We start from the raw sequence: 22,106 nt of genomic DNA, 5'->3' as shown, positions 1-22,106 counted from the left end.
TGTGTTCTTTCTTTGGGATGAATTCTTTCATTTTGTCATTTTGGAGGAAGAAAAAATTAATAAAATAAAAAATTAAAATTAAAAAATTAGAAACAAAACAAAAAAATCAAATAGAGGAAGCTAGATCCTAGTTTGGTCTGCTTGCTGAAAGAAGCTTGATAGAATAGACAAAAAGGGAAATAAAAGAAAGAAAAGGGAAAAAAAGGTGAGAAAAATTAGAAAATTAAAAGAATTATGTAATAAAATAGAGTAAAATGAAATACAGAAAATTAGGTAGAATAAAAAATTTAAAACAATAAAGTAAAAAAGATTTTATAAAAATGGAAAAAAAAGAAAAAGAATAGATTTTTCTCTTTCTGTATCCAGGAGAAGGAAAAGAAAAGAAACAGAAAACCAACAAAACCAAGTTAAACAAAAACAGAAGCAAAAAAAAAAAAAAAATGAACAAATAAATGAACCAGGAAACAGAATGAAACCCAAATGAAGTTATATCCAGTTTTCCCTAGAACTGAAACTATGAAGTCCTCTATAGTCTGTACACTATGCAGGTGGAGGGACTTGTCCTGGTCTTCTCGGGGTGTGCTTGGAGGGCACAGTTGGGTGGGGCTTGGTGTAATGGCCCCGTTCCCCACAAGGTGGCACTGCTTAGCTTACTGGGGTGGATCAGTGTGGTGAGTTTATGGGTGTGCGGGAGAGGTGGAAATGGCCTCACCCAGCTCCCTAGTCTCTGTCACAGGAACTTTGCGCTCTCGCCTACCCGCAATCAAGCACCCCTCCTTTGTGTCAAGCTTCTGTCCATGTCCAAACTGTCAGCCTGCCAGGCGGCACCTCCCTCCAGAGTTTTATCTCAGATTGGGTTGTGTTTCAAAACCTCACACTTCAGAGACCCCTGTGGCTTAGTCCTGTCCTGACTCCCTGAGGGAGGGTCTCGGTGAGCAATGGCCAAGTGCTGGCTTGCCTCTGAAAAGGTTTGTGTGATCGTGCAGCGGCAGAGGTTCAGAGATTTTGGCAAATCACAACACACAGCCGGCACTTGGTTTCACCACACTCTGGTGTCTTTGTCCCAGTATGTTTGTCAGCAAACACGGCTGCTCTCCAGGGTCTGCTGGGACCTTTGCCTGTGGGGAGGCTGTATGATCTCTACCAAATGCTCTCCAAACAGGGGAACCACTGCTTCCTATGTGGCACATGGACCCTTCACATCCTGTTGCCTGCTCCTGGGGATTAGTCCTGCTTCCTCACTAGAGCACTGCCAGGCACTGAGCTCTGAAACTTGAGACTCTGCATTTCACGGTTTATAGAATCCTGGTGGTATTGAAACCCTCGCCTTTTTTCCCATCAATAGTTTTGGAGAACAGATTTCTTGTTCATTTCCCCATGAGCATTTTTCACTCTTTCTCTCCAGCTACTATAGGGGAAGTGTTTTTCCTGTACTCTTCCCCTTTCTCTGTCCTCCCTCTCCCCCTTTGTCTGTCCTCTCTCTGCAAAAACAGCTCCCTACCCTCCATGGCTTTTCTCTCCCCAAGAAGTGAGAGTTTTAAAAAGTTGTATGTATGGTTATATTTGTCTAAGATTCATGCTTTCGTTCATCAAGGAATATTTGTTCAGCATCTTCTATGTGCTAGGCATTATCCTAGGTTTGGGGACGTTAGAAATGAATAAGACAGGTCCCTGTTCTCACGATTGTCATTGGAAGAGGAAGAAAGGCTAGACAGAGTAAATGCAAAGAAAAGATAATTTCTGATATTATTGACTGTTGTGAAGAGAATTAAATAGGGTCTTGTGTATTAAGAGCCTAAGTTAGGATGCTTTAGTCTGCACATAACAGAAACTGTACTTAAACTGGTTTAAATAGTAAGGAAATCTCTTCTCTCATAACTGGAAAGTAGGCTGGACACCAGGCATGGTCAGATCTGCAGCTGAAAGATTTCACGAAGGGTCTGCTTTCTTCTGTCTCTCTGTTTGCTAGCCTCAGTAAAAATTTTATACCAAGGTTGCTACCCCTCATGAATGCAAGATGCCTATCAGAGTGAACCCAACATCTCAAGGAAGGAGAGGGATTGCTTTTTCTTTTTTTCTCCCCTTTAAGGTCTAGTAGAACTTTCCCAGAAGTCACTCAAACTAGACCAAAACTGGCAGGGGAATGCAGTTACCATATTTGCCTCTTATTATTGGTAGAATTGGGGAGTTATGCACCATGACCATCATAGAGAATGACTGACAGGGGCATCCAGGACAGGTTGCCAGAATGAAAATACCTGTGTGTCAGTAGCTTCTTTGTAACCCAGGACTAATGGCAAATACATGATTAAATGTAGCTATAAATTTGCCATTCACTTCTTAAGGTTTCAGCACAGTAAAGATTCTTTGTTTTTATGTTTTTTTTCCCAAATATTTTTATATGCTGAACAGTAACTGAAGTTGGAATCATAGGATTTTTGTATTGAAACAGATCTTAGGGTTTGCCGTCTCAACCTATTCACTTTTTAGAACTTTAGAATGGATAAATAAAGTTACCAGTTTGTGCTGGATTTTTGGAGTCTTAATTAAAGGTCCTTGAGATGGAAATGTTCCTATTCAGAGATATGTCCATAAACGTTTACAATTTGGAGGACTTCATTTTTTTCTCAAAGAAAGTAGAGATGAGGGGCATGTGGGTGGCTCAGCAGATTAAGCATCCCACTACAGCTCATGTCATGATCTCGGCAGTCCATGGGTTCAAGCCTGCATTGGGTTCTGTGCTGACAGCTCAAAACCTGGAGCCTGCTTCAGATTCTGTGTCTCTCTCTCTGCCCCTCTCTCTGCCCCTCCCCCACTCAAGCTCCATCTCTCTTTCAAAAATAAATAAACAATAAAAAAATTAAAAGAAAAAAAGTAGAGATGGTGCAGTGTTCACTAGTGAAGGGCTTAGCTTGGCCTGGGATGTATAGTGGATATTCAATGAATATTGACTGAAATCCTTCATAGCTAGAATACCCATGCTTGAGATTAATTCACATGTTAATTATGTTGAGTAAAGATCCTACATTTTAAATTGTTACACTTTAGTTTTTATTTTTTTAGTCATTCATTTATCCAACCAGAATTTATTGGGTATCTACAATAGGTCAGTCATTGTGGGATACAGAGACAAGATGAGAAAGACATCTCACTCTCAGGGAGTTCAAGATCTAGGTGGGGAGAGCTAGGTATAGTATAACAGAGTGCATTTGCAGTAGGTACCCAAGTGTACCCAGGTTGGGAGCCTAACCCAGCCTTGGCTCATTAACAGGTAAGCCTATTTGCAGAGGGTCCAGCTGAATCTTGAAGAATGGAGATTAGCCTGGTAAATGGAAGCATGGGGAGAGAAAGAGAAAACTCAACAAAGGCATTAAAGCAGGATATTGTTCGCTGTATGCGAACTATGGGAAGTTCCTTCCTGATACATTTTAAGGCTAGAAGTGGGAGAGGGAGAGAGGAAGCTTGATAGCTAAGCAGGGATGGGATGTGGAAGGGGCTCACACACCTGGACTAAGAGCAGCTCATGGCTTTTGAGTGCCATGGTTAGATCTGTGGAGTCCTCCTGGGGGTTGGGAAACAATTAGGAAGTTGCTGTGGTGGTGTTAGCAGGGACCCTGGTGACATAGTGGTTGAAGGGATGAGGGGGGGTGTATTTCATTTGAGATCTCCCTGAGCTTAATTCTGCAGGTTTTAGTGAATGATGGCATGGGTGGGTAAGGAAGAAGGGAGAGTCAAAAGTGACTCTCAGAATTTTAGTGATGATGTCTGTGTGGATATCCACATAGAGCTTCAGAGGTCTACATGATCGAAATACAGAAGCATAACACTCTAATTTGGAGAGAGACTCTGTGAAGTTAAAAACGATACCAGGTAAACTCTGTACAGTATCATTGGATATTTTTTAATTATTCTATTTTATTAAAAAACTTTTTAAATGTTTATTTATTTATGAGAGAGAGACAGAGCATGAGTGGGGAGGGACAGAGAGAGCTGGAAACAAGGAATCCAAAGCAGGATCCAGGCTCTGAGCTGTCAGCCCAGAGCCTGACACAGGGCTTGAACCCATGAGCTGTGAGATCATGACCTGAGTCAAAGTCGGATGTTTAACCAACTGAGCCACCCAGGCACCCCTATTTCTTTAATTTTTAAATGTTTATTCATTTATTTTTAGAGAGGGAGAGAGGGAGGGGCAGTGAGAGAGGGAGAGAGAATCCCAAGTAGACTCTGCACTGTTAGCATGAAGTCCTACACAGGGTTCAATCCCACAAACCACAAGACCATGACCTGAGCTAAAATCAAGAGTTGGACACCTGACTACATTAGATATGTTTTTTTAATGCCTTGTCAAAAGTAAATGTCACAAACCATACTACTTAAAGGTTTTCTCTATAAACAGCAAAGAGCAATAACTCAGGTGGTATATAAAAACTAGAATTAGATCTAAGTCTACTTTTACTTTAAATCTAAAGCTTTTACAACTGTCTTTAGTATGTCTTTAGTATTAATTCTCAGTATTTACTGGAATTCTTAAGCTATTAATGCAATCTGTGACAAGCTATTTGTTTTGATACTCTTTCACAGGTTAACATGAAACAAAGATTAAAACATTTCTAAAGCAGCGTATGATAGAGATTGAATTTGTTGGAAGCAGATGCAGTTTTCTGGGGAAAGAATTCATATTAAAAATGATCCTTGGAATGTATGAATTAGCAAAGTATGTCTTCTAGTAATACTTTAGAAATGATGATATTAAAAATTGCTTGGCAGTCATATATATATAAATTAAAGTCAGACGTGTTTGTTTCTAAGCTAAGTCATGCCTAAGTCCTAAGAGGTGAATTCAATCCTTGAGAACTAAGTGCATGGTTTTATATTCGTGTGGCCCCAGGCCCTGTGGGGTTTTTTGCATCGCTTGAGCCTTATAGATGAATTAGGTGTGGCTTTTGTCTAAAGTCCAAGTGAGAATTACCCAAGTGTCTTTACTTTTGGCACCAAAGAACTTCCAGATAATACAAATCCCATCTGTCTACAAGATCCAGAGAGTAGGATAGAGGAACGTGCCTTATATGCAGATGAAGAATTATATTTCTGTATTTCTCAGCCCTTCTTTCTTCCTCCCTTTTTTTAAGAGGGAAAAATGTGCTTAGGCAGCAGACTCGTAACCCAATCCCTGTCTTCTGCTGTATAGGCATATACACCTCTTTCTCATTAACCAGCTCCCTTCCCTTATAATACAGATGGATGTTTCCTCCCCTGGGAAGTGGCAGGATAGTTTTGAGATATTTTAGCTCTTAGGAAAACAGCTTCTTTCTGAGATCTTGTCAGAAATAATCTCCAGGGAAGCACGCAGTTAAATGTACATCATTATTATTTCTTTCCTCCCAGCGTTTGTGTTTACGAAGGAATTTGGTGTAATTATTGATTCCCACAGGCTTTTCTGATAGCTTATGGTCGCTGACAGTGTACTGTGTCTAAAAAAGAAATGAACTTTCAAGAAATCCTGAGGCTTAATTATGTTGTTTTTCTAACAGGAGATGCTGGATTAAGGTGAAGGTGAGGGGTGGCAGCATCGTTTTCATGCTTCTTTGATCTTTGAAGCCTTGTGAATTCTAGAACCAAACCTTTTCTTTAAGGTGTTTTATAGCACTCATCATAATTTTTAAACTGCCTCTGTCATTTTTTTTTCTGCCCTTGTCATTTTTGATTGAAGTTTTCTTTCCCCTCCATTCGAAAGTTTGTGTTTCCCTATGTCTTGTGTCATTTTCTCTTGTCCACACATGTGTGCTCAAACCTGCTGCTTTCTCTCCCTACATTCCCTTCTCTTTTCTGCTTTCCTGTTTCTTTCCACAAGAGAGGATCTTATTTATGATCCTTGAATGCTTAATTAGTTCAGTGAGTAAAAGAGAGAGCTTGTATAGCACTTTCTAGCAGGCAGTGACGTAGAAGAATGTCTGGCTTTAGTAATAAATGTTGGTATGGAAATGACTTACCATTTGTGGGCAAAGTTACTGTAGATGACAAACCGGATGAGAACTTGGGCTAGAAGATCCTTATAACAAGCCCTTGCCATTGACTAACCTTTTTATGATCCCTCTTTTGTCTTGTCTTCCCTCAGCATCTTCTGTAATGTGTGTTCTACTTGTTTCCTGCATGAAGGTTGTATCATCCCCCAGGGCAGAGCCTCTGTGTCCAGGCCACTCATGCCCATGACCAGCACTGCTGTGCTTGTTGAATGAATGCTGCTAGGCCAGTGAGTCCTTTTTAGCAAGTACTGGTTGCTGTTAGCCAAAAGGGGTAACATTGTGACTCTTCTAGTCATGAGTGGAAATCCAAAAAGAAAACAAGATGCTCAGAAGCATGGATCAGAGGCACCTGGGTGCCTCAGTCTGTTGAACTTCTGCCTCTTGATTTTGGTTCAGGTCATGATCCTGGGGTCATGGGATTGAGCCCTGTGTCAGCAGAGCCTGCTTGGGATTCTTTCTCTCCTTCTGCCCCTCTGCCCCTCTGCTCCTCTCTCCTCTCTCTCTCTCTCTCTCTTACAAAAAAAAAAAAAAAAAAAAAAAAAGCACGGACCAGAAAAACCATGGAAAGCATCAGATACTGAACTTACAATGTCACAGGTATTATAGTTGGACACGTGGCACATTCAGTGTGGTGATGTGATTTTCAGGTGTAAGTGGGTAATGAAAGTACATATTATGGTTTGCTCAGGTAAGCTTTCAGGGGAGGTGATGAAATGTTGCAGGTCTGCAAGAAGCGGCGGATTGTGTTGCCTCCAAAATACAATGAGTGGCAAGAAAATGGATGAATCTGTCTTGGCATTGGTATTTTCACAGAGTGTCTTGCTGTAGCGTTACTCTCACTCTTTTGTGTTTTAGGTGAGATGAGTGAGAGCCGAGCAAAGAGAGTTCGAATAAAAGAGGTAGATGGCTGGACCCTGAGGATGCTAATTGATTATGTTTACACTGCAGAAATTCAGGTTACAGAAGAAAATGTACAGGTAAGAATAAACACCCCGTACCATTTAGCTCTTTGTATATGCCAGATTTTTAAGTCAAAAGAGCATACTCACAGTATACTTTTTGTACCAAAGTAATAGAATTCATTGTTAAAACTGAATTTCCAGGAGACATTTGGAATGATTATATCTTTTGAGTAATGTTTCTGATTTCAGTGTCCTTTATAATCTTAAAGTTGTAATCTTTTAGTTCTCTGAGTGATGCTTGTTTGTGAAAATGCTGTCATATTCGTTTGTAACTACTGACTGATGCTGCCTACATTTCTCTGTTCCCTTGAGGTTCAAATCTACAGGGATGTTTTTGACTATCAGCGGTCTTTACTTCTTTTCCTGTTGCAGCATATAAGTGATTCTAGAGCTTAGCTAAAATTTGACATTGCATTTTCTCGCTTTCTGTAAAGAATAAATGTTTTGTAATCTATGATGTAAGTGAATAATACAGGTGCATAAAGCACAGAAAGTGAAGGTCCCAATTTTAAACTGCCCTTCCTTTTCCGCCCACCCCAGCCCACACACATTGATCCACTCTCCTTCCCAGAGGGTAGCTTCTGTTACCTGCTTGGTGTGAATTCTTTCAGACCATTTTTTGTGCAGTTTTATATATACATGCATTCACACACATGCACAGTTTTTCTGAAACTTGCTTTTCTCACTGTACAAAGTTTCTTGAAGTTCTTTACACATCAATACATGTGGGTCTAACCCGTTCTTTTGAATGGCATCCCATATGTTAATCAGCATATATGATTTTCCTACCTTTATAAAAATACTGCATTGAATGAACATTTTTATATTTACATCCAAAATGTCATATAATAGACTTCTCAAATGTAATTGGTGGATCAAAAGGTACATGCATGTTTTAATTTTTGATAGGCATGCCAAACTGCCATCTGAAAGTTTATATTTATTTACACTCCTTCCAACAGGTAAAGTGTGTCTTGAGGACAACAAAAAAGAGGACTATTTCTTTTCTTTTTTTTTAATCTTTATTTATTTTTGAGAGAGAGAGAGAGAGAGAGAGAGAGAGAGAGAAGACAGTCAGTGCAAGCGGGGGAGGAACAGAGAGAGGGAGACACAGAATCCGAAGCAGGCTCCAGGCTCCGAGCTGTCAGCACAGAGCCCGATGTGGGGCTTGAACTCACGAACCGTGAGATCATGACCTGAGCCAAAGTTGGATGCCTAACCGACTGAGCCACCCAGGCGCCCCAAATTAGGACTATTTCTTAAGAAGTGGTCTGTAAATTCTACTTACTCGAATAGGAAAGTCTGAGCTCAGTCTTTTAACGCTTTTGTAATTAGTCGAAATAGGATGCAAAATATTTGAATTTGGAGACTGAAATCTTTGGACATGAACTTGCTAAGAATGCTCTTATTAAATCTGAAATACTGGCAGTGGTGAGGCCTTCTGGTGGTCTTTCATGGGTGGCCTCATTTGCCTTTGCTTGGCAATCCAGTTCATGACGGAAGGCATTTGAAAAAACCTTGGTTGATATTCAAGTCATGTATAAAGGTGTGAACCACCTGCTAGGTGAACTTTTGTTTTAACCTGGAGAAAGGTGTTTGGTACATGTCAGGAGGTAACTACCATCATATGATCTCAATCTAATTTTTTCTGTATAGTTCTACTGTCTGCTGGATTCTAGGGCATCATTTTCAACAAGAAGTTATCTTGGTTTTCTTTTTCCTCCCTTTTTAAATTCATTTGAGTGCATGGATGGGCCTTATTGTGCCCTATATCTGACCTTCGACAAATGAATTGCTGATTGGTTTCTTTGATTCACGTAATATGTGACATGAGGGAAATTTGCAAAAGATGATTTAGGCCTGAGACAATAGACTGTGAATTCAGCACTGAATGCTGTTTGTAGTAGTTCTTGCAGTGGAGACATGGGCCTATGCGGAACTGGGGGAACGCCTCGCCTCTCGTGTTTCTTTTAATAACTATCACGTTCCAGTCCTGAAATATTAGTCATCGCAGCCTTTCAGAAAACCTCTTGCCATGCTGATTTGCCTTTTGTATATGTGTTCAGCTCCTACAGGAATACATTCAAAGAGGTGTATTTGGCAGACTTGTTAAATGCTTAATATTCATGTAGTTTTTATTTTGAGGGGAAGGGGTACCTTAGTGTGCAAAGCCTTATTTTTGTCCATCGAAAAATACTTATTTTAGAAAAGGCAGTTTGGAAATAAAATTGATTCAAGTTGCCTTTTCCGTAATTTTTCGGTGAAATACAAAGTAAGAGTTTACCTATCAAGATACACCAAACTGCTATCTCCACTGCTTTTTGTATTTTTGCCTGTCTGTACTTTGTTAGATCTTTCTTATAAGTGCTGTTCACCTTAGGGAAAGGAGTGTTAGGGTGGAGGTATCTGGTGTTCTTATTAATGTTAAGCTAAAGTTTAAAGTGGCGCCAGCTGGACGCCCATCCTGACCTTATCTCTTTTGAGAGAACTGACTGTGGGGATAGAACTTCCTGTAATTCAAAAATTTGTTGTTGTAGGTATATTTTCTCATTACACCTAGAATCAAATCTCTTGTCAGGTTACCTCTCTTTTACCATGTTTCTGTTTTAGTAATAATAAAGTACAGTTTTAGGATAGCAGGTATCTTAGCCTTTTACTTTGGGATTGCATGTTTTGATGTAGAATCATAGTGCCATAGAATGTTGGGGTCCAGCGGTCTTAGTTCGTGACAGAATAGGACCATAACCCTGGTTCTCCTGATTCCTAGTTTAGGGTTCCTTCTGTGAGTCTCCTATTACACAAATTTAAAAAATATATAACAGCTATTTGAAGTAAAGGTTGTTAACTTTGAGTCAGAATGAGGAGTGGATTAATTTGAAGCATTAACTCCAAAAACAGTGTAATCATTAGTGTTATATAAGTAATAGGACTTTAATTCTTGGCTGTTTATGATTTCCCTGACTTTTTGCTGTTGCTATTGGGTTTTTTTTGTTTAGGTTTTTTAACTTTGGCTTTGAGTCTAGATATTTGCTTTAATTTATGGCAAGGTTGGGGAATAATTTGAGCCAAATGAATTTGTGTATAAGAATATATATCTTACCATGATCATGCTTTTAATTGAACATTTTTTTTGTTGCTGCTATTGAGTAATTTAGATTTAACTTGTGTCTAGAGTTTCCAGTCAAATTTTATAAACTATACATCTGGGAACAGAGAAAGTAAAGCCAAGGGCTATTATAAAGTAGTCTTTTAAATTTGGGGCTTATCGTGGATTCCTTTGAGAGTCTGATGAAAAACTATGGACCTTTTCCCAAGTAAAGTACATATAACCATTTATACACAGAGTTTTGCATATACGCATATACTTTTAGAGAATTCATGTACTTTGTCTTTCTCCCTCCCTCACTCTCCCACTCTTAGGAATACTTGGAAAAAATAATATGTATATATATATATAAAATAAATATATATTAGATATAAAAATAAAATATAAAATGACAAATATATAAATATATACATTTATATGAATGAAAGGCTTTCGCGTGAGTTTATTTTCAACTATGTGCTAGGTATTTTCCATAAATCTCATTTGATATTCATCACCTTTTTAGGTAGGTTTTACTCCATTTTGCAATTAAGGAAGCTAAAGAAGGTTAAGTAATTAGTTCATTATCATACAGTAACTGTTAAGTTGTCATGAACTAATAGTTGCTTAGAGAGTTTATAAATAAAAGTACCTTTTAACTCTTCCTCATTCTATGTGTTGATCAGCATTTTTGGAGACTTCTAAAGCAACTTGAATTTTTAAAAGCATTTACTTCATTGCTAAATTTGTGGGTTTTTTTTTTTGTTTTTTTTTTGTTTTTTTTTTTGTTTTTTTTTGTTTTTTTTTTCAACGTTTATTTATTTTTGGGACAGAGAGAGACAGAGCATGAACGGGGGAGGGGCAGAGAGAGAGGGAGACACAGAGTCGGAAACAGGCTCCAGGCTCTGAGCCATCAGCCCAGAGCCCGACGCGGGGCTCGAACTCACAGACCGCGAGATCGTGACCTGGCTGAAGTCGGACGCTTAACCGACTGCGCCACCCAGGCGCCCCAAATTTGTGGTTTTATATACATTTTGACTTCTCAGCTTTTGGGTATTTGTTTTGGCTTGCTAAAAGTAGCTAAGAATCTTTTTCACTTGATGTAAGTGTGAAAAACAAAGGTACAGATGTTAATAGGCAGTGCCAATGTAAGTAAATTCTTATTCCTGAATTAATATTATGAGTGTTCATCTACAAGTTCTGTCTGCATTAGAACTTTTGTCCATTAGGAAGAATTTAAGCATCTCATAATTGTGAATGGATAGGTTTTAAACAGTTCAGGAAACTTCTATGTTTTGCATGAATTGAAATTGTTTGAAATAGAAAATCCAATCCTTTTAGAAAAGGAACAGAATTTAAATGAGAGTTTTTCAAGAGACATTTAAAATTAGCTTTTGGCGACAAACACACCGAAGTATTTTACACAATCTCAGTACAGTAGAAAATTCGACATAGTGTGTCCCTTTTGCTGATGGTGTGGGGCAGGTTTTTTTTGTTTGTTTCAGACCAGAAGTGCTGACAGAATGTTGTTTGTAGCGTTTTACCAGCCGGTCCTAAAAAGACCTCGCAGAGAGGGGCATTCACAGTAGGAGACCTGTTGATGTGGTTGACTGCTTGATCAACAAAATATTGTTAAAGTGGAGAAATCATCAAACAAGGATACATGTATACCCCAGATAGTTTATTTTAACCTAAAATATGCAACTGTACAATCGTATGGCAATCTTTTGTTGTAAAACTTAGTATGGTCAGCTGCTTAGAGAGCCATATGTGTTTTTACACATATGACATCATAATGATGGATCAACTCTAATTTTACAGTTTTTAAAAAAGTACAGCAAGAGCTGAGACACTTGAAATCTCAGTGCAAAGTCATCTTTCAGTTACACAATTTCTCTTTCCTTCCCCCATGTATAATTTGAGAAACCTTTTTTTTTTTTTTTTGCAGTAACATGTTGATCAAGTCATTCTAAAGCAGTCAACTTAGTTTTCGTAGAAACAGCTCTCCTTTTACACTTACAGTTCATTGGATTATTTGTGTTTATTTAAATTATGTAATATCATGGGGAGTCTAGGTGGCTCAGTCTGTTAAGTGTCAGAGTTTGGCTCAGGTCATGATCTCATGGCTCATGGGTTCGAGCCGAGCATCGGGTTCTGTGCTGTCAGCTCAAGCCTGGAGCCTGCTTCAGATACTGTGTCTTCTTTCTCTGTCCCTCTCCTGCTTGGCGCTCCGTCTCTATTGGTGTCTCAAAAATAAACATTAAAAAAATGATTTCTTCTGACAGAGACTGTAACTATATACTTGGTTATGTTTTAACCTTAATTATAGTCACATTCCAGATCTGCTTTTTAGTTATCTTGATTGAATGACCACTTTCCATTCTTAGCCACACAATTAGAAGTTGCCTAAGTACCAAAGCAGTTCAGTAGAATGCTTATCTTGAGGGTGAACAAAACATCTATTGAGCAGTTTTGTAAATGTTTTTAGTTTAATAAATCATTAAAATTAAGTATATAATACTACATATTCAAATTATTACTGAATAACTCAGAAAATAATATGCAACCCCCTTAGACTTGCTCCCTGCTAGAAAACTTTCATGTGCTAGTGGACTCTGGCTAATTATTGTATGAGAATTCAGAGTTCAAATCTTGAATTTAACCACTGACTTCAGGAATGGCCTTGAGGAAAACATTAACCTTTCTGCTTTTCAGCTATTATAAATAAGGCTAATACTACTTTGACATCTCACAGAAATGCTATAAAATATACCAGTTAAAGCTTATAAAAATATTGAAGCGCTCTATAAATGTTGAGCAGAAATAAGAAATGAGGCAGCAATAAAAAGTCTTGAGACCACGAGGAAGAAGAACCCACTGAGATTGTTTGGGATCATTGGGTTAAAGAAAATGGCTCGTGTAACCTTACCCTCATTTTTTATATTCTGAATCAGGAAATATATTTGTGACCAAAAAAAAAAAAAAAATCTTAATTTGCTGTAGATTTCTCTCCACCCAACAAGACTTGTTTATTTGGTTAGTGTGGAGGCAGCACTCTGGGGTGATTGCAGTATAATTTGTAACACCCTTTTTTATTGGTTTGACATGCAGTGGCTCAAAGAAAAGTGATATTTTTCCTAGCAGAGTTTATGGAAGCCTTATTGTTTTTTCCACCCATGTTCTCTTTTTCTTATGAGATAGAAAGGAAGTTCTTTGCGACTAAAAGAGTTTGGCAATGATGTGCTTAGAAAACACATGTTAAAAGGTAAAAAACAAAACAAAACAAAAAAACCCCCCAAAAAAACCCAAACATAAAAATGTATTGAATCAAACTTTGAGGATTAGTGGTTGTTTATGGGATAACAATGGGAAATCCTATCACTGAAATGAATTTGTCTGACATCCTAATACCCAGAAAACTCTTAACCTAGTATTTTATCACTTTACCAGAATAGTGATAATTTTACTTTATTATTATCCAGAGGCCCCAAGTGGTGAATTTCTTTTATATTAATAATTACTGTAGGGGCACCTGGGTGGCACAGTAGGTTAAGCATCTGACTCCTGATTTCTGCTCAGGTCATGATCTCACAGTTCGTGAGATCAACCCCTTTTTGGGCTCTGGGTTGACAGTGTGGAGCCTGCTTGGACTTCTTTTTCCTTCTCTCTGCCTTCAACTTGCTCATGTATGTGTGCTCTCTCTCTCTCTGTCTCTTTCTCTCAAAATAAAATAAACTTAAAAAAATAATTACGGGACAATTTAAATTTATTTACAATTGAATTTTGATGTTAATTGTATTTTATTATATTTTAAGTCTGAACTTGGTAATCCTCATAATTTTAATGAAAATGCTTGACCAGCTAGAATATCTGTTCTTCAGTCATGCCACTTAAATTATGTTTTACTCTGTACAAGTTAAGAGTATAGAATAAATGAAAGCTTATTATTTAAAATTTAGTATAGACGAAGCCATTGGAGTTCAGCTAGTTTGAGAAAAATCTAGAAGCTTTATCATAAGAACATGTTATAAAACTAGATAGACATCAAACTTAAAATGTTTTTTAAGTATTTGTTGAGAGAAAAGCTACGTACTCCAGAAACATTAATAATTAAGGTACTTGTGGTTTTATGTTATTGAAATATATAATCTTTGAAGATGTCCATGGTTGAATCATCTTGTGAGTCATATTTTAATTAGCTTCATGGGGTGTATAGGAAGAATTTATCTTGATGAGCAAAAAATGACTCCATCCTGTTTATGACCTAGCATCTTATAGCAGTGTTCTAATTTGAGCAGAGGAAAAAAGTTAGAAAGGTTAGATATATATCAAAGTCCTTATTAGGTGGATTTTTTTCTTGATCTTTGACCTTTATATCACGTTGTTTAGGTTTAGAGCCTGCGTCAAGCATAGTACATCTGTGCCAGGTTGTTGCCAGTGTTCAGGGTCCCTTTCTTCAAATCATTTTAGGTGGTGAGAGCCTAGAGTGGTTGAATTATCTGTGGTTCTGGCATATTTGGTTTGAAATAAGCCAAAGGTTTTGTAAATCCTAGCATTATTGACATACAGCTTTAAAAAATACTACCTTTTGGACCTCGAAGTCTTAATTCCAATGTCACATTAGAATTAATATGCTTCTGAACATCTGGTGTACATGTGTACATGTGCCTTTTCCCAGGATATATAATTTATGAAAACTTTATTTTTTTGTGAAAATAGAAGGTAGCTGTATCACTAACATGTATTCAAAAGCTATTGTTTTAAATTAACTTTACAAATACTAATATAGAGATTTGGTCATGTAAATACATTATAATATGTTTTTGTTTATTTTCTTATTTGGGATTCTATCAGAGAGGATTATTATTTTCCATTTAAAAATTTTGTTTCATAATTTATAAATGCCTTCCACTGACTTCTGGTTAATCTTTGTGTGGGCTTAAAGCACTCATTTTTTTTTCCTAGTTGGCTATTGTTCGTACATCATGCATCTTAACTGTTCAGTTTGCTAAGTTTTAGCAAATGCATACACCCAAATCAGGATATTGAACCTTTGTAATTTCAAGCTTCTTTCTAATAAATTTCTTACCCCTGACTCCAGGCAACCATTGATAAGATTTCTAAGTTTTGCCTGTTATTGAACTTTATATAAATAGAATCACACAGAATGTATTCTTTTGAGGCTGACTTCTTTGGTACAACATAATATTTGTGAGATTTATCTGTGTTGCTGCAAGTTTCAGTAGTTAGTTCCTTTTTATAAATACTGAGTGTTCCATTGTATGGGTTTATTGCAGTTTTGGGGGGTGATAATGGACCTGTATTTAACGTTTTGGATTGTCTTGGAGCGCCTGGGTGGCTCAGTCAGTTGAGCGTCTGACTTCAGCTCAGGTCATGATCTCGTGGTCTGTGGGTTCAAGCCCCACATTGGGCTCTGTGCTGACAGCTCAGAGCCTGGAGCCTGCTTCGGATCCTGTGTCTCCCTCTCTCTGGGCCCCTACCCTGCTCACTCGCGTGCGTGCGCACTCTCTCTTTCTCTCTCAAAAATAAATAAACATTAAAAAAAATTAAAGTTTTGGGCTGTTATGAATAGGATTTAAGGCACTTTGATAAAGAAGGTTGAGAAATACATAGTCTATAATTAAGCTGTGGTTAGGCTCAGGGAGAGGCTAATCAGTAAGATAGATAAAGTTATTAAATTGTCTATTAAATGTGATTTTTTTTTGCTTGACATGTGCTTTCTTACCATATATTTTCTCACTTTTTATTCTCCAGCAATAATTTTATCCTGTGATCTCTCTTTCATGTCAAGCCTAGGCTTTGACAGTTTGGGAGATGATAGTATATGAATATTGATTACAGACATGGTTGGAAAGAGAGAATATAAAATAATTTTTGGTGAAAAATGACATGCAACAGAAAAAATCATTTGTCTAAGGAGGAAGAGTGTGTTATGGATGTGCGTGTTTGTGTGCATACATGCATGGGTGTCTATGTGGTTTAAGTGTTATATTTGTGAAAACAAACAAACAAAAATCTTCAAAAAGTATTATCAGTCTCTTTGGTCTTAAAAAAATTCCACTGGAATAGACTTGGTAATCTGCAGGGGTGGAGAGGCTCTGAATACTAGAAATCAATTTAGAAAGAAGATGGAAAAGGAGCGGGCAAAGACAGAAAGGTGAGAGGGAGAGGGGAAGAGGGGAAAGACCAAGAGGGAGGAGAGGAAGAGGGAGTTGTGTATAATAAAGCAACATAGTACCCTGGAGAGTGATTTGGATTACTTTCCCTGGTCTAAGGAATGACTGCCACAGAAAGACAGTGAAGATAACTTATTGGGACAGTTTGGCATTTCTCATGCACAGTTGTAAATACATCCATGCAGCACCTTTGAAAAGCCGGAAGTGTCACTAGTCCCTCGTACTAAGACTCATCACCTTTATTGATAACATTGGCCCCTTAAACTTGCTTGCTTTTATTTGTTTCTTTAAAAAATATTTTTGAAGCCTGCTGACAGGACTTTTTGGTCCCTGTGTTCTTCTTTAGACAGTGCATTGATGCCTCAGTCTCACCACCAGTTTAAATTCTGTTTTTGGAAGGTGGATGTGGAATCACTGACAGTCTGTTGGTCTGTTCTTTGGTTATTCATGAAATTCTGAGGTTGTGGAAGGGAAGAATCCTGGAGAATCCAGGGGAGATACAGGGGAAATTTTGATCTATAATAGGAGTAAAATGCATGATCAGTTAGTCAAGAGACTAGTACTCATGTTTTTTTATTTGTAGTGATTTTGGAGAGGAAGGACTAAAGGAGAGGAAATTAAAGTGGATTAATTCTGATAAATGGTAGCGGAAATAGAATAAAATATTCATTGAGGAAGAAGGGGCTGCCTACCTTCCCTTTCCAGCCACTTTGCTAAAGTACTGATCTCATTTAGTTTTTACAACATCTTGGACACCGAATTGTTTTTTACAGCTTAGAGAATTGCAGCTCAAAAGGGTTAAGTGGTTTTCTTGGCTCACACAGCTAGCACTCAAGACCAGAGTTCTCTGCCTCTTGAGCCTGTGGTATGGCTTCCATCCTCCATTCTTTTCATGCTAACTCTATTCTGCCCCTGAGGCTTTATAGGAATTTAGTGACAGATGGGGATTAAAATCTATAGCTCTTGAGTCCTCCAGTGCCTCTAGACTTTATTTTTATTTAAAAAAATTTTTTTTTGTTTATTTATTTTGAGGGAGAGAGAGAAAGCGAAAGAACAAGGGAGGGGCAGAGAGAGAGGGAGAGAGAGAGAATCCCAGGCAGGCTCTGCGCTATCAGCACAGAGCCCGATGCAGGACTCAAACTCATGAACTGTGAGAGCACAACCTGAGCCAAAAACAAGAGTCAGATGCTTAACCCACCGAGTCACCCACGTGCCCCTAGACTGTAGACTTTGAGATCCAAAGACCACTTTGAAGGGCTGGAGTGCTGGGATGATGGAAATTACACATGCCCTTACTAAATGGAAGCACTACCTATTAGAATCCAAGCTCTAGGATGGCTGGTATATTTGTACATTCTGTTCACTGCCATTGCCCTAGAACCTACACTAGTGACTGGACCCTAGACTATGTGCTCAATAAGTATTTCTTACGTGAGTAATCAGGAACTGCCCATAGGATAGGCATGTTTGATGAATAGAAGTTGAGCCCGGCAGGAGGTCCTTGCAGAACAAGAGGAGAAGGGAGCCTGGGAACAAGGCTTTATTTTCTGGGCTGGCACCCAGGGGCAGCATTTCAGCCTCCAGGAGAACTGCTCCATGCACAGTGAAGTAGGGCCACATTGCTGATGCCCACTAGGAGAGGGTCCTAGTTACAGGAAGGTGGGCTGGAACTTTGTCCAGGAAACAAAGCATCAAAGTACCCAGTGTCACATTAGCACTGACATGAAGTCGACCAGGTTGTGCTGCTTGTTAGTTAGAGCCCAGACGTTCTCTCTGATTAGAGACAGGATTGGATCCAGATCCAGTGCTGCCAGCTATAGAACTGAGAGATGCGAGGGCAGGGAGCCAATCTGTTGTTAAAAAGACCAGTGCGCCACTGTCTCTACGTCCATTATGTGTTAGAAAAAATAAATTGTGTGGAAATGTTCTGTTGTTTGTTTTTTCTCTGTCAACATTGTTTTACTAATCAAGTTCCTTGAGATCAAAGGAACTTGATGTCTATTAAGTTTTTCTAATATGAGTATAGGTTAGAGCAGTGTGTCAATCCAATTTTATAATATTGTATGTTATTGCAAATATTTTAGAAATATTAGTTTTTTAAAACCATTATTATTCTTCATTGTCATTGATTATAATGTTTCATCATGTGGTTTAACATAATGCACTTAATTGTTGCCATATTTCCATAGTTGTTTCTGGTTTTTCCCCCAGGAACTCTTATAAATAATGCTAAAGTAAAATTTATGGATTTAGTCTGTTCCAATTTTTGAACTATTTTCTCAGGGTAGATTTTCAGGAACTTACTTCCAGTATCAAATGCTTTAAACTTTTATATTTTTTGGTACCTTTGATGAATACTGCCTATTTCCTTTCTTTAAAAATTTTTTTAAAATGTTTATTTGTATTTGAGAGAGAGAGAGAGAGAGAGAGAACAAGTGGGAGAGGGGCAGAAAGAGACCGAGACAAAATCGGAAGCAGGTTCCAGGCTCTGAGCTGTTAGCACAGAGCCTGACATGGGGCTTGAACCCACAGGCCGTGAGTTCATGACCTGAGCTGAAGGCGGACGCTCAACTGACTGAGCCACCTAGGTGCCCCTTGTCTATTTCCCTTCTAAGAGAGTTGACTAGTTTACAGTGAAGGCAAAAATGTGATAGGGGCCAAGGCTTACTGTACCTTGACCTGAATATATGTCGTTAAAAGTAGCAATAGTTATAAAATGCGGTCTCATTATTTTAATTTATATTTACTTAATAACTAGTGGGATATCAAACATATTTCCCATTTTCTTTTTTAAAAATATTTATTTTGGGGAGAGCACAAGCGGGGGAGGGGCAAAGACTGGGGAACAGAGGATCCAAAGTGGACTCTGTGCTGACAGCAGCGAGCCCAATGTGGAGCTCAAACTCACGAACTACAAGATCATGACCTGAGCTGTAGTCGGATGTTCGTCCAACTGAGCCACCCACGTAGGTGCCCCTGTATTTCCCTTTTTTCACATGCTGTGTTTGTTCTTTTCCAAAGTGTCCTGGATTGTATCTTTTACTTTGGGAATATTTGCTCAAAAAAGAAAGCAACCTTATGCTCTTTGGAAATGATCTGTCATAGAACATCATCTTGTGAGGGAGAAAGGAAATCCTGGCATTCTCTTGTCATGGGATTGGATGTTGGATTCAATCTGAGAAGCAATGCCTTGAATTGGAGCTAATGCTCTACTCTACCATGTGTCAGGCACTGTGTTGAATGGTAGGCCATCTTATTTAATTTTTTTTCAACAACTCTACAAGGTAGGTGCTGTCTTTGTTATACATTTGAGCCACTGTTGAATAAGTTAGAAATTTTAGAGAAAACTTAGGTTAAAAAGAATGGAAAAAGCAGTTGTTAAAAGGGTAGTATAGGATAGGTGGTTTTCAGCCTGTGGGAAAGCCGCATTGCCCACATATTTCCTCTTTCCATACTTCTTTTGCCTTTTCGCTTCATTTATTATACCATTGGAAATGACCTCAGTTACAGATGTATTCTGCTTAAGAGTTAGCATCTCTTAAAACATTAAATATCCCTGGAAGGGATTTGTCCTGGAAGGTGATGCATTATTAGCAATTAGTATGAATTAATAATAAGACGGCTTTCATTTTGACTCTGCTGGCAGTAGCTATCTCGAGGGATGGAGCTTGGGGTGCGGGGTGTTGGGAGGAGAGAGGTGAGGTCAGTATATTTACAGGATGAAACACTTAGCAGTCAGGAAAGGCAGATCTGTGTGGAGAACCATAGCTGGGTGCACAGAGCAGAGGCTGACTCCTGGTGGCCAAGGTTTAGGGCTTTGAGTTGTAAAAGTGTGAATGAGGTGGCAGGATGCCAAGGGCGCACACTTCCTATTTCAAAATTCTGCCCCCAGCCAGGCCTGCACCCCAGAAGGAGGAAGGAAACTTTCTTTCTCCTTCTTTCCTGCACCCAGTGCCCCATAGGGTCACAGCAGTCAAGTAGTAATATTATATTCTTTGATACTGTGATTTATTACTTTTCAATACTGTTTCTATGATTAAATGAGTAGTAAGCAGCCAATTGAAAAAGTAAACTTGTGAAACATGACTTATTTATAATTTGGAGACTAAATGCAGATTTTGGAAGATATATGCTAATGAAAGTTATAGGTTTTCTTTCGTAGTGAGACTTTTTTGGTCCAACAACATAGAGCTTCTTTAAGTTTGGGGATAATTTCTTCTGTCTCTGCGTGCTCTTTGAACAGCTGTCTCCTTTTTTGTTTCCAGGTCATTCCTGACACACAAGGCCCTTCCTTACTCTGTAAACAAACAGGTGCTTCTCATGTGAATATAAAATGGCTGGGAAATTAATAAAAAACCTGCTTTTTAGCAGTAAACCTACTGTAAAGTTAACAGTGACTGAGCTGTTTCATATTTGCATACTTTCATAGACATCTGGAAATCTTGTCTATGGAGCAGTCAGACCCCTTGGTAGTCTCTTCTAATAAACACACTGCTAATGGCTCAGGATTTAAAAGACTTACTACATAAATTATTTCCCCCTATGGAGTAAATGCCCGAGCTGAAAATAAATTGCAGATCCTAATAGCCAAGCAGAAGGAGTGTACTTGTCTAAGCGAAACATCTTCTGTATAATTTGGCTTGTCAAACAAAGTGAAGTAGGATGAAAGCATCTTACTTTAAAATGTGCAGCTGGTGTAAGAGTGTCACACGGGTGCTAATTGTTTGTCTCGGGTGTCTTCTGTGTCTAGTGTTCTACTTGTCTTCTCTAATCAGTGGTAGCTTTTCCCCTGCTTCTTTTGTTCATTGCAGAAAATGTCTCCACAGTGTAAAATGCTTAGGCTTTTATTGTCTCCCTATTTTGGAAATCAGCATATCTAGGTGAAAATAAATGTTTTCTATTTGCTGAAGTGATAGATTTTAAGTTTATTTAATCAGCTGGTCATGTTCTATTACTTCATGTTTTTCCCAGCACTTGGAGATAGCGCTATTCACGTGAACAGGAAGAGTAATGTGTAGAGCCTCCATAACACTCTGCAGAACACTAGTTTGATGATCATAGGCCTTTGAGACTCCTGATACTCAGAATACAGGTCAAACTGAAACAATGTCTGGCAAGCGGTGGGTGATAATTATTAAATAAATAGCTCCCTTCACCATTGCTATATTGTCTGGAGTTCTAGAGATCCAGAAAGACAGTCTTTTGTTTGTTTCTCCCCGACTTTCTCTTAAATAATATGTGACTATTTAAATGGTACATATTCATTATTGAAAATTTAGGAAATGCAAATAAAAAGAAGTAAATACAAAGTCTTAACACTACCACTAACCAGAGATGATCCCTGTTAACAGTTGCAGTATATTTATATTCCTCTAGTGCTCTTTATGTTGTTGTGTTTGTGTGTTTACAAAGAAGCGGATTATATTGTATATTTTGTTTAGAAATTATCTTTGTATACTGAATGTATTAGGAATATTTTTTCCAGGTCATTAGATATGTGTCTATGTCTTTTAATATTTACAAAGTATTCAATTTTACTGATAGTACAGAATCTACTTCATCTGTCTCTTGTTATTGGACATTTGAGTTCTTTTCAATTTTAATAGTATAAACAGCACTATAATTCATATTCTTATAACTAAGTATATTCACATTTACAGCTTATTCCATGTGCAGTGTAATGGCCTGGGGTTTCCCTGAAAGCAAGATTTCATACAGTTAGTTTATTTGGAAAGTGATCCAAGAAAGCAACAGTGAATGAATAGGGAATTTGAATTGGAAAGGAGGGAAAACCAATTCAAAGTGTGGTATAGATCTGGTCACAGCTAAAATGTAAGAT

General features: G+C 38.2%; 1 protein-coding gene across 4 annotated transcripts in view; it reads left to right on the top strand.

Annotated features, from left to right (window-relative positions):
* The window catches only part of KLHL2 (kelch like family member 2), a 123,493-nt gene that overhangs the window by 48,429 nt on the left and 52,958 nt on the right, over positions 1 to 22,106 (top strand). For 3 of the 4 annotated variants that reach the window (XM_043566081.1, XM_043566062.1, XM_043566073.1), the window contains exon 4: positions 6,879 to 7,000. The exons of the other annotated variant lie outside the window; for it this stretch is intronic. In XM_043566081.1, the coding sequence (XP_043422016.1) occupies positions 6,879 to 7,000 (122 nt within the window). The remainder of the gene's footprint in view (positions 1 to 6,878; positions 7,001 to 22,106) is intronic. 4 annotated transcript variants of the gene reach the window in all.

This window comes from Prionailurus bengalensis, chromosome B1 (genome assembly GCF_016509475.1).
Source record: "Prionailurus bengalensis isolate Pbe53 chromosome B1, Fcat_Pben_1.1_paternal_pri, whole genome shotgun sequence".
NCBI classification, from domain to species: Eukaryota; Metazoa; Chordata; class Mammalia; order Carnivora; family Felidae; genus Prionailurus; species Prionailurus bengalensis.
The sequence above is the reverse complement of the archived record's forward strand: the minus strand, read 5'-3'. Positions and strand labels throughout refer to the sequence as shown.